The following is a 13,369-nucleotide window of genomic DNA, read 5'->3' on the forward strand; positions in this document are numbered from 1 at the left end:
TTTTTATTTTACAAGTTCTTTAAATCTGGAAAAAGGGTGGATAAGACATGTATCTCCCTCAGGACTCCTTCTAAGGCTTTAGATTATTTTAATGCCACCCCTATATTCACCTGTGCATCCCTGTGTGATAAATTGAAGCAAGATTTTTATTATTAGAGCTTTAATAGCTAATAATTTATTATTTATTTATGAGAGCACCTCTGTCATATCATAAGAGAATACACAGAAACAATAGTGTTGCTCATATGTGGAGAATATAGGTATAGTATTGATATTTTTTATATTTTTTTAGTTTCTATACCTCACAGAGCACATCAAGATAACATTAATAGCCTTTCTTTTAGTAGGTCATAAAGTAGTGGGAAGGTTTGACCCCTAAGGTTATGTTTACAGTCCACAGACAGCAGATCGCTGGCAAAACATGCTGGCACAAGGACCGCTCAGAAATGTGCTGTCTAAAAGCTGACAATACGTTTCCTAGTGGAATCCACAGAAAGAATACACACCGTAATCTAAACATCTGGGGCTGAAATCCTGTAATGTGAATAGTGCAGCAGAATCCCATTGAAATCAATGGGACTCGGCTGCAGCAGAATGTCCATGTGGAATTCTTCTGCAGAATTCCACACAGAAATTCCGTTGTGTGAACATGGCCTAAGACACCCAGTACCACAAAGCGTCTCCATGCAGCTGTAAGCTGCAGTACTAACCATAGTTACATGGATATGAGTGATGCTTTACTGATAAATTGCAGTGAAGGGTGCAACATGGAATCTTCATTCAGCTGATACAAAGAACTTCCACTGATTATACAATCATTGCTCATCCTTAAAGCAGTTGTCCATGAAGCAGAAAAAAATATTCCTTGCCCCCTGGTGGCTCACTTTTGGTTTGCTTTTGTCTCAGCCTGATACCTTCTTATTTGGCTTAAAGAGGGTGGGCTGAGAGAGAGGGCCAGGCAAATCAACAGCCACATGAAGCACTCAATTAACCAAAGATGTTGCTTATGTTTCTGCAGTAGTGTTTGAGAAATTTGGCTTTTACATTCAAGATTTTGCCTGCATGCTACAATCGCTATATAGTGCCTGCCCCAAAATCTCAAGTCAGAAGCCAGGTAAGAAAGTATCAGGCTGAGATGAGAGACCAAACCATAAATAATCCACTGAGGAGTAAGAAAAAGTTATACTTTTTCTGCTGCCAACATAACCATTTAAGATGTAACGTTCTAGAAATCCATTTTAAGCTACAGTATAATCACTTGGGCAGGTTTTTAAACAGTTCTTTTTTTTAGCCAAACTTAGGTATGAATCCAACAAAAAAGAAAAGTAAAATTTGTCCTTCCTTTATACTTGGAAAGACTGAGTCCATGAACTCTTTCCCATTTATCTCCTAAAAGCAAATGGTTTCAGCCCTTACAAGCATAGTCTCTTTCCCTTTGGCAGCCTCTTTGCTCAAATACCTTGGTGTTAATATTCCTGCTTGCATATCGGAGATCTATCTACTGAACATTCCTCCTCTTCTCTTTCAAATAAAGTCCCTTCTATCTGAATATCACATTCTGCTGATCTCCTGGTTTGGGAAAAAGAACCTCCTCAAAGTATATGTAGCTCCAAAAATACTCGACAATCTCCAACTGCTCCCTATAGTGCTTACCTTTTTCCTTTTTTTATATATATTTGTGCTCTCTCTTCTTCCATTTTTATCTGGAAATATAAATGTCCCAGGCTGTCTGACTTATTGCTCTCCCGACCACACACCGGAGGTGGCATAGATCTCCCAGACATGTTTTCCTACTACAAGGCCACTCAACTTAGGTAGTGGATAGATCTTACACATCATAATACTCACTCCTTTCTGAGGCCTACGAAGGAGACCTGATGATGGACTTTTGGTGACGACTCGCCTGGGTGAAAAATATCTGTTGTATAAGGGAATATTTTCCACATAGAAAACCCTCTGTTCCTACCATCTCCCCCTCCCATTCAAGCTTAATTCCTGCAGTGGTGAACCTGCTCCCACCTATGTTCCATCTTATGTACACAAAGTTGTAAAACATTCCTGTCTTACAACTGTTTCTGTCCCTCTGACTGTCCTTTCTCTCCTCCTTTCTCCTTCCAATTTTGCTCATTTCCAAAATTGCTGCTCCGCCTTTTTCTGGCTCTATTACCGCTTCTGCCCTCCCCATGACTTCAAACAGCTCCTTGTTACCAGACCCCCTAATTTCACTAAATTATCCTAATTGCAAAATACATGAGTCAAATATGCATTTTACTGATGAGGAAGTCAAAGCCATCTTGAGAAATTCCCATAGTGTTCGTCTCCAAAAGTCCCATTACAAAATCTTGTCCCATTGGTATAAGACACCTGAATTTCTTTTCACTCACAAACTGGCTACAACAGATCAATGTTGGAGGTGCTTGTAACATATATGTACAAATTTTTCTGTTGCCAAATCCATGATCCTTCTGGGACGGCTACAGTTGTCCTCACCTTCAGTAGAGGAATGGTTGACTAAAGATCTGCAGATTTGAAGAATTATCACACAGGGTCTCCGTGTCCTACTCCTCGCAAATCAATCCCCTTATGGCAAATACCTCCTCATCCCTTCCCTAATCTCCGACAACACACACACACTTCTTGTATCCCCCCCCCTTTTTTTTCTTCTCCTAGTTTACATTGACCTCCTTCCCCCTCTGCTTCTATCTACTCTTTTCTGGTCTATCTATTTATTTAGTCCTTCCAGAATTCCAGTCTAAGGGTGCTTTTACACACTGCATATTGACTGCTTCAAAAAGGAAAGAAAAAAAAAAGCAGCAGTTATGAAAGCACCTTTCTTTGCACCCATCAATTAAAGAACCCTATAATTTATTAATAAAGACAGCAGGCTTGGCTCATTGTTTACACACAGAGACAATTTACCATAAAAAATGTTGTTTTCCAGGAAGAATTGTTACATTTGGAGAAAAAAAATCTAAACTAAATGATTCCCCAAAGAGTAGTTTGTTACATAGACACATTCATAATGGCAGTAAAAAAGGCTGAATGGATACATTTACTTTTTATTAAACCCTCCCTCATGCAATGTGTGTTTCTTTCACAAGTGAAGTATTAGTGACTACCGTGATTTTATTTTTGAGTATACATGTGTATTGGGCCTGCTTGTGAAATATGCAGACACAATTTGATATGGGTGCTGCCCATAGACTGGTTTGGGTGGCATTGGGGCCGCTCTGCCAGTGGGTCGTTCCCCACTGGTGTCGCGGCGGTGGTGGTCGCCGCCCAGTGCTACGCCATTTTATGCTAGGGACGTTAGGGACCCACTCTAAATAGGTGGCCTTGACGTGGCGAGTGGGCTTGTACTTTTTGATCAAAATGTATACTAACAACCTGTTAGTTTTTGATATTATGCTGTGAAGCAATCAGATCATTATACAAGATTGTAGATGTGCACCTTGTCTGTTTTCTACCCGAATTCACAATTTGATCAAAATCTGTGACAAAATCTTGTATAAATCCAACTCAAGATTTCATCTAGACAAGTTTTCTTGTTCCGGGATGTGTGATAAGGTTTTGCAGATGCCTTTTATCTGTATACAGCATATCATGTCTGAATTTCTGTCATATTTATTCACACAGCGTTCCCAGTCTGCACTGCACTTGAGGTGGGTCCTTTGGAGATATGCAGAGATCTGTACTCAGCAAAGCAGGGAACGGAGAGAGATAACACTTCTCATTCATCTCACAGCGCATCTTACATTCCACATTACACCTTTCTAGCACATATTCAGTCTACAAGACATTTCTTCTCAGTGTTCTAAGTATAATCATCACTACCTCCAGTTTTATCACATTTCCATATTGCTAGAATGATCTGACTTTATTTAACTCTCCTGATTAAAATACAAAGCTCTGCAGATGCATTTCTTCGCTGCTCTCAGTTGGCATCTTCTGCATGCCAGTTACATTCTTGATGTCTGTTGTGTACATCAGATACAGTGGTGTATATAGACTTTTGTGAAGGGGGAGTTCACTGTCATGAGCATTGACACTTGCATAGTATATGATCATGTACACAAAAAGCATGTATACACAATTCATATGTACCTACATTCACACACACACACACACACACATACTATTGTGTGCATAAATTGTTGAAAAAAGTAAATACTGACAAAGACAGAAAAATGTCAGAAAAAACAGCTCATGGCAGCTTGCTATGTATGAGGCTGAGGCAGAGGTAAAAAAACAAAAAGGGCGCTCTCTGTTAATAATAATAGGAGGAACGGTAATAGGAGGAATGAAGGGGCCCAACTCGCCACCCCGTCTTGGGTTTCGTCGTGGTCTGCCGGGAGATTCCAGCAGAGCAAAACTGAAAACCTCTGCAGGGAGAAGGGTGAGTGGGATCGTAGCAGTGTGCAGCTCACTTCCCCTCTTCCGTATCTTCAAAGGTACGAAAATGTGAATGCGAAGTAGACAGGAATAAAACGGGATTTGGAGTGAAGCGCTGCTGCTTGTAAAGAACAGGACTCGGAAGCCGCGGTTGCACAGGACAAAAAGGTTTATTGAAAAGAAAATTACAGGACAGCGCGTTTCTGCGCTAACAAGCGCCTTCCTCAGGTTCACAGAGATCAAGTGAGTGCGTCCTGTAGGTGTTTGCTGTGCATATTTGCCGCCTATCAAAGATCAAGTCTTTGTCAGAGCTGGTCATTTTGCACTATTTATTGTTGGCTTTGTCAATCCAAGCAGGAACTTAAGAAAGAATACAAACACACCTAGTATAAGAACAATGTATGAATGAATGGATAGTATGTGGATATTTGTAGTGGTTTTTACACCCAGGACTGTAACCTTGACAGGGTTTCCCTACCATATAAAAATAGGATTCTTAACTATAAGAGCAGTCAGACTAGGAAAATCTCTGTCACTTGATGTTTTAATGAGAAGGAAAGAAGGAGTGACAGCACAATGGGGAGGCTTTAACCTTGTAAGGCCTCCATGTTATGCATGCACCTGATCCGATGCAATTGTGTTGTCCAAGGATACCAGTTATTAAAGGTTCTCTACTTTGGACATTCCCTGTTCCTAGTTACAAAATGTCCCCCTACTTGAGAAAAAAATGTCTGTAAATGTTCAATTTCTCTGTAGCACCACCATTGGGGAATGAAGTAATACACAGTGCCCTATCACACCAAATATCCATCTTATGCGGGACAGGTCCTCTAAAGGTAGAAATGCTTTGTGTGCCCAGTCTTCACCATGTACAAGAGATGAGAATCTTGAACAGAAGACTACTTACCCAACATCGACTACTAGGGTATACATAATAGATTTTCTAAACTAGACAATCTCTTTAAATTATAAATTATATTGAGTAGCATAAAGGACATAAGAAATAAGTTAGATAATACAGTTTTGGAGATATTCAGGTATTTATTTGTAAGCTTATAATTGCAATGGGTATTTTTGCTCATAATTCTTAAGTAGATGAAACCACAAAACCCCTATGATGGGGGATCATATAGCTAGGGGTTGAGAGTTGTAAAAGCTATTGATATAGTCTACAATTCACTATGTCCATCCAACTTCTACTACTGCTGCCATTATTTCTACTACTATGCAACTAATACTACTATTCCAACTTTTTATAATGATACCATGTCAATGTGAACAAACAATACTACTACTGTTACCATGTTTTAACAGTGAATTGGATGCTACAGCTACTACTTTTAATACTAGTACTATTATTATTATTATTTATTATTATTATTATTATTATTATTATTATTATTATTATTATTATTATTATGATTAATAATAATGTCACCATGCTGTTTTATTTGTTCATTTGCCATGTTTCAATGGATCAAAAAGTTTCCAACTTTCCAAAAATTCTTATCTAACAGAAGTGTATACAGAAGCCAAGTACATCATAAATAATATTTATGTTTTTAGCATTACTTTTGTATCTTTCATTTGTTTTCATGTACATTTCTACAACATAGCAAGCAGATGGCCACCTTATCACTCCTCTAAAACTCTGGTAGTCTCACTTGAGGAATGATTCAATCTCACACAGTCTTGATTTTGCTTGCCCCTTAAAGTCTTTCGTGTATGATGTTTTCCACTTTCCCCTTAGGGTTTGTCTTCAACCTCTTTTCCTTTGACAAACATGGCAGGTGAGTTTTTTGCCTACCACAGATGTTGTAAGCTATCTCTGTCTTAGCTAAAGTCAAATTTACCCTTCCATCCTTTACCATGATAAAAAACTACAACTCCTTGTGGGATATGGTTCATCTAATTTAACTTGGTTCTGCTTTGATAACCTGCAGACACATATTCGCTGAATCACATTAACTGTAGTGTACCTGCTGTAGAGGAAAAACCACCTGCATTATCCAGAGAAAGACCAGTGGTTGCCCAATAACATTTTTCACATTACTTGACATTTTGGAAACAAGCCAGCACTGTGTTTAGATGCTACTCACTAATAATTTTACCACATTCTTTTGCATACCCATTGCTAACTACCGTATATACTCGAGTATTAGCCGACCCGAATATAAGCCGAGGCCCCTAATTTTATCCCAAAAATCCAGGAAAAGTTATTGACTCGACTATAAGCCTAGGGTGGGAAATACATCATCCCCCCCATGTCATCATCCCCCCCTGTCATCATCCAGACCCCCGTCATCATCCCCCCCTTCATCATCACCGCCTGTCAATCCCTTCATCAGTGACCTTCAACCTGCGGACCTCCAGATGTTGCAAAACTACAACTCCCAGCCAGCCCGGACAGACATCAGGTGTCCAGGCATGCTGGGAGTTGTAGTTTTGAAACCTCTGGAGGTCTGCAGGTTGAAGACCACTGGGCCTTCGTCATCATCCCCGCCCCCTTCATCATCACCGCATGTCAATCCCTTCATCAGTGGTCTTCAACTTGCGTACCTCCAGTTGTTGCAAAACTACTACTCCCAGCATGCCCGGACAGCCGAAGGCTGTCCGGGCTTGCTGGGAGTTGTAGTTTTGCAACATCTGGAGGTCCGCAGGTTGAAGACCACTGATGAAGGGATTGACAGGCGGAGAGTTCACTCGAGTATAAGCCGAGGGGGGCGTTTTCAGCACGAAAAATCGTGCTAAAGAACTCGGCTTATACGGTTATTATATATGAACCCCCGTCCTAATCTAGAAGGCAGCATGCAGTATTCCTTAAATAAATTAACATTTCATTCATTGCTTCACTCTTTCACACAGTTTATGGCCCAGTAGCCAGCACAACATTATGGCAACATAGCAATTGAAAAGAGTGATGACTACCCCTGGTGGTTTATGCAATACATATATTCTAATGTTTAATATAGCATACGTGCTTGATTTCATAATTGTGTGGTACCTACATTTTGTAGTAGAATAGTGTAGCTTTTATTTGTTATTTATTGCTGCAAAGAGCATTTGTGTTCTATATATCATACTGACAAAAGTGAAAAAGGCCAGAAATAATAGAATTCAATATGATAATACATAAAACAAAAACTGGTACAATTAGGTTTTGCAAATTGAGATTTGTTAAATTCTTCAATCTATTGCATGTAATTCCTTTAAATCAGTAACACATACAACATATGGACATGGTGTCAGCTGTGCTAAGCTGTACAGTATGTTATATTTTCATTGACATTCATCAAATCCACATGACCAAATACCCAGCCTGTAGGGTTATATATCACATTCAGATGTGCAGCTGGATCAGAAAATACATAGATGATACATAAGAGCTAGCACGGCCTGTCTATCTCATACTCCAGAGTAACGACAATCTTGACGTAAAGGACGGCAGACCGGTCATTTTTATCTGTATGCACACGACAGAGCAAGATCCACGATCACTATCATTTTAACAGCAGCAGCACAACAATGAGTTAGAAAAGCAGCAAACTTGATGGAATACACTGGCTTGAACAAAAGGCTTTTTCACCCTATGTATTGTGTACTACTAGAGCAAAGGAGCCGTGCAGATGTTCCCTTGAAAGATAGACATTTCCATATGCTACAACTTAACAATTAAAAAAAACAAAAGCTGCCTATCTTATGTCCTGGTGTCAAAAGGCTTCCTCTGACACAGATGAAATAAATCAAAACACCCCATCTGTGTATAGAACACCCTGTCCGATACTGAAGCTACCTAATCCATGCCTTGCAGAATAACTAATGCTCAGCCCAGAGTCAATGTCTGCCCTTCTCTGCACTTCTTAAAATTCATCTTGTGTTAACAACTCTCTGCTGCCTCCTGAAAAGCTCACAGTGACCAAAATGAGATTACTAATCTGTTGCAGTTGTTCTGTGCTGCCATTTGCATTTTATTTCCTGACAACAGAGGGTGTAACCATCCGTCCATTAATTATTTATTAATCAGGATTCTGTCTAGTCTCTACACAACAGCCATCCGGGGAAGTGGAGATGATACAAAGGGTCCTCCCTTCACGATTCAGATATGGGATTTTAACCTGGTAACAAATACACAATATGCAAATATTTTACCTTTAATGCTCTCGCTGTGAAGAAAAAAAATAAAAAATCCGACTGACAGCTTGACTGTCTATGGCTCATTAACCTAAAATCATGCATTATGTTTTTCTGCAGAAAAAAAAAGAGAAATAATGTGTATTACCTGCCAAGTAAATAGTTTCATTTATGACCAAGGCTCGGGGAGCAAACAATATATATATATATATATATATATATATATATATATATATATATATATATGTGTGTGTGTGTGTGTGTGTGTGTGTGTGTGTGTGTGTGTGTGTTTTTTTTTTTTTTTTTTTTTTTGCTAGAACACTAATTGACCCATATACAGTATTGGTATCCTAGCCTGTATTGTGCTCACATTCCCCTTATATCCCAGGGGCAGAAACTGAGTGGGATGAAATGATACCCAGCAAAATGGCAGGAACTGAAAGTCAGATCCAACTTACAATATGAATAGATATGCTGCAGTTTATCAGTCATTAACTGATTACCTCGACGGATGCATCAAACCCCCCCCCCCCCCCAGCACCACCACCCACCTCCTCCCTTGGACCTCTCTGAATAGAAGAAAATGCATTTGCTGGCCAGTGGTGTGGACTTATTGCCTTGTTTTCTGGGGTGATTTACCAACAGCTTTTCCCAATTTCCCTTCTTTTTTTCTATCAGTCAAGTGTAATTTTCTCTGCAGATGGGTTCATGTATCCCGAGGCTTATGAACAAATGGATTTAATCAAGGAAAAATAAACAAAAAAAAAAAAGCTTTGGAATGAATAAATGTTATTACCGAATCATCTAGCAAAATAATCACAGATTATCATCCAAGAGACACATCTGGCATTATCATTCCAAAAATGATACTCAATAGCTATAATATGTAATAAACATCTAGAAGGCATAGCAAGGATTGCTGGAGCTCTCTATTAACAATTCAGAAACAAATCCTATGTTGGACTCATTCAGAACGATTGCTAGGTTTCTTCAGGACTTTCCTCATTGTCCTTGTCCCAAATAACCTTCATAGGTTGCAGGGTTCTCGGCTTAAAGGTTAGAAGCCTTGCTAAGTGCAGCCATCATCCACTTGTACAATGCTGAGATTTGTATGCACTATATTAGAAGTCATCATATTCAATATATAATTGACAGCTAGAAATATATATCTAAAGGAACATCTGCAAAATCATGGAGAAACGGAAGCATCACATATGTAAATAGCCATTCCTGTGCTTCTTCTGGACCTATTTTGTAGGGCTGTTATAACATGGTGAGAATCACAATCAATGGGAATATCTTGTAGGTAGATGATTTTATTGATATAAAGATATTGGTTGATGGAGATCGACATAACTCAGCTAATTGGTCAAGCGGATTGTCTTTCTGATGGGGAGATATAGGATTAGATCTGTCTGTCAGTTTAATTTTCCCATCAGTGTTATCCGATCACTTCTATTTCTCTCATTGTGGAGATTTTACACCTCCCTAGATGGTGGGATTATTTTATCATTGCTGCAGGATTGAACATGCATCACTTGAATAGCAAAATGTCTTGTAATTTCATCTTGAAACTTCACCAAAACATTAAGCATATCTGCAGTGACAGTGCAGTCATTTCACTGTAGCAAAAGGAGGGAAGTTAACCCATTAACTGCTTTTGGCAAGAGAAGTGTGCTGCTAAATGGTACTGGTAGTCATTCTCCAGCAAAGGATGTGTTAAAAACGATATTTATTCCTTAATTTTTTTCTACATTTCACTCAGCATTTTTACACCAAAATCTGTTTAAGGATGGTAGCTCAACATGATTTAAGATATTTGTATGTACTACTTACGATATTTGGGCATAGTGGTAGTTTCCGGGGTGGTGGTAGTGGTAGACTCCTGAAAACGAGACTGTGTCCAGGATTCGGTGGAAATATGAAGGTAAATTTTGTAAGAAGAGGTAGAATATTCCGCAGTGGGCCAGATGGGCATTGGCTGGGTGGTTGTGGTCCCTGGAAGTGGGCGTGAAACAAAAGTGGTCGTGCTTGGGGGGACAGTGGTGGAGGTGACAGTAGGAGGGGCAACAGCATGGCGCACTGTTGTGGTTCTAGGGTTTGCCCACATAGGTACTCTGCTTTCTGGGACGCGTGTGGGCGCCCGTGTAGTAGTAGTTAAACGGGTGCTAATTTGATTGGGAGTCCTGGTGGTAGTGGTAGTAGTTGTAGTCTCCATACTTTTTGGAAAAGAGCTTGGTTTCGAAAGGAAAATGGGGTCCTGGCCAATACCCTTGGAATCTATTAAATCAGTAGGGACATAATCCTTTACAGATCCCACTACGATCCACTTTAGGAGCATCAGACTTAAACCCAAGCCAATGAATCCAATTAAGAGAGGCACTACACATAGCCACGTTTGCTGCCTGTTCCATACAATGCAGTCACTACACCGCACCTCCCGAGCGTTTGGTGCCCCATCCTCTTCTTCCGTAGTGTTTCCACCTGCAGCCTCTTCAGCAGCTGCCGGACGTACAGGTGGTGAGGTGGAGGCAGCCACTTCACTCATCCTATATTCCTTTCACCCCCCAAAACACATGAGCCTTAAGAAGCTGGATCATCAGCACAGCTCCCCACAAGGAAGGGGGCAAATTTTTTGCATTCAAATGTCACCAATCAGAAACAGAAAACATTCCTCCATCAGATTCTTGTGTAGAGCAAAATACCAGAAGCAGCTGCTGAATCAGCTAAAAATATGCCATCCATCCAAGGTTTAGCACAATATGCATCCTTGCATCCCTTACTTTCCGTTGCTTTTCCTTAAAAAATAAACCAGCCTTCTTTTTTTCCTTTTCTTCCCAAGCATCCGTGTGTGTACCCCCTTGTCTATTCGATTAGCAACATTCCTGTACACGTTTGCTGTCTTCTCTCTCCTTTGCTTCTCTCTCAACACAGAACAGATGCACCAGTGTTCCTCGGCTGCTTCTTTCAAAGGCGACAGAGCAGCAAAATGCACCTGTTATTCAGCAGTCCCTGCAACCAACCCTTGGCCAGCACTTTAAGAGAGAGACCAATCCGCTGCTAGAGCTAAGGAGAGTCTGAGCTCTGTAAGCCAGCAGCAGTAGCAGTATAGACACCAGCATAAGCATTTAACAGTGCACAAAATAAGCCAAAGGAAAAAAAAAACACAGCACCTAAAACACAGTATGCAAGCATGCATATATGTATATGGTCATAGATCCATTCACGCTGTGTTGTAAAATAAAACAACTCAATAGAATAGTAAGTAGCATCTCCAGCATTGTCAAAATCAATTTAGTATGCCTCTAGCACAGCAAAAGGCAGACTATGCTTCGGGAAGGCAAAAAGGAAAAAAAAAAATTGACGGCACCTCCCCCTAATGCTTAATGGTAGTTTCTTAATGCGTACAAGATAAATAAATGATCCAGGAATATCCCACCGGAACTCGCTGACAAAACCTTTTTTTAGCAGGTTTTAAATCCATCTACTAATATAATAAATGACTGCGCCCTGAGAAGAAATGCTATTATGAGACCTGCAGGGTATCTAGAAGGATGTCTATTGCTGTACATGATATGGGAAGTTAACATGAAGCACTGGAATTAATAAACTGGGAAGCTGAGGACACAGGACAGGGGGAAATCCTGAAGCACCTAAAGCAGCACATAGCCAGTGTCACTGGTGGAAGGGGGGAGTTAACCTCTTCATTGCTAGACAGCTGAAATCCCATGAAAGCCAGGATACAGCTTCTAAAAATATGTATTTGAGTTGTATCTGACCCCATGTTTGTAAAAAAATAAAAATAAAATGCGCATGTACACTGCACACATGTATATATGTATGTATTCAATACGACCAAGAGAACATTACTCAGCTTCTAATGTGAATTCCCTCCTGTGTCTCTCACTCCTGCATTTTTAATGCCAGATGGAAATATCAATACATCTTAATTTCATTGTTTCCCAGATCTAGTATCTGTCCTGTGCTCTGGAGTTTTTCACCAAAAAATAAAATTAGAATGGCAGTTTACATTACACTGCATTTCTAAAATAGACTAGATATATGACAGATGATAGATAGATTTAAGAAAGATAGATAGATAGATATGAGATAGGTTGTGAATAGATAGATAGAACTTTATAATTTGCTCAGTTTCTTGTTTTACATGGATGTTGTTAAAGCAATTGATAGGTTAGTTTTTTCAATGTCATTAGTATAATTTATCATTAGCGTCCATTTAAGGATATTGTCAGTTGTCAGCCGTAACAACATCCCGCCTCCTCCCTCAGACCAATCACCGTCAGTCGTCAGCCTCAACTTTGTCCCCCATCAGGCAAAATGACATCCCACCTTCTCGCTCGGACCAATCGCCATAATTCGTCAGCCGCAACTCCGTCCCTCGTCAGGCAAGACAGCATCCCTCCTCCTCCCTCGGACCAATCCTCCATCAGACGTCAGCCACAACTCCCTCCTTCCTCATCTGAAACTCCCTTGCCAAAATGCTGTCATCCCTCAGACGATTCTCTCTCAGACGCAACTTCCTGCCGCATAGCAGGGCCGACGCTCCACAGCATGTATAGCAGATCGAAACTGTGAAACTTGCGTGTGTACTACAGACACTACATGTTCTACAGAGTCTGTATAGCAGAGCCTACACTAAATAGCATGGACTTCAGAACCCGTATAGCAGAGAGCCGACACTGACTCCGTTCTGCTGCATGGCAGGAAGGATTTTCGTGTGAGAGATGACAGCGTTTCAGTGATGGAGTTTTAGATGATGGAGGAGGGAGTTGCCGCTGATGCCTGACGGAGATTGGCCTAAGGGAGGAGGTGGGACGCTGTTTCC

At 40.3% G+C, this 13,369-nt stretch overlaps 1 protein-coding gene across 2 annotated transcripts in view; it reads right to left on the reverse strand.

Moving 5' to 3' along the window:
* NRG3 (neuregulin 3) overlaps window positions 1–11,824 on the reverse strand; it is a 1,092,025-nt gene extending 1,080,201 nt beyond the window's left edge. The window contains exon 1 of one of the 2 annotated variants that reach the window (XM_056530934.1): window positions 10,360–11,824. In XM_056530934.1, the coding sequence (XP_056386909.1) occupies window positions 10,360–11,071 (712 nt within the window). In that variant the 5' untranslated portion in view covers window positions 11,072–11,824. The remainder of the gene's footprint in view (window positions 1–10,359) is intronic. The other variant, XM_056530933.1, reaches the window with a different exon arrangement.
* Between the last annotated feature and the right edge of the window lie 1,545 nt (window positions 11,825–13,369).

The sequence above is a fragment of the Hyla sarda genome, chromosome 7, assembly GCF_029499605.1.
Source record: "Hyla sarda isolate aHylSar1 chromosome 7, aHylSar1.hap1, whole genome shotgun sequence".
Lineage (NCBI taxonomy): Eukaryota > Metazoa > Chordata > Amphibia > Anura > Hylidae > Hyla > Hyla sarda.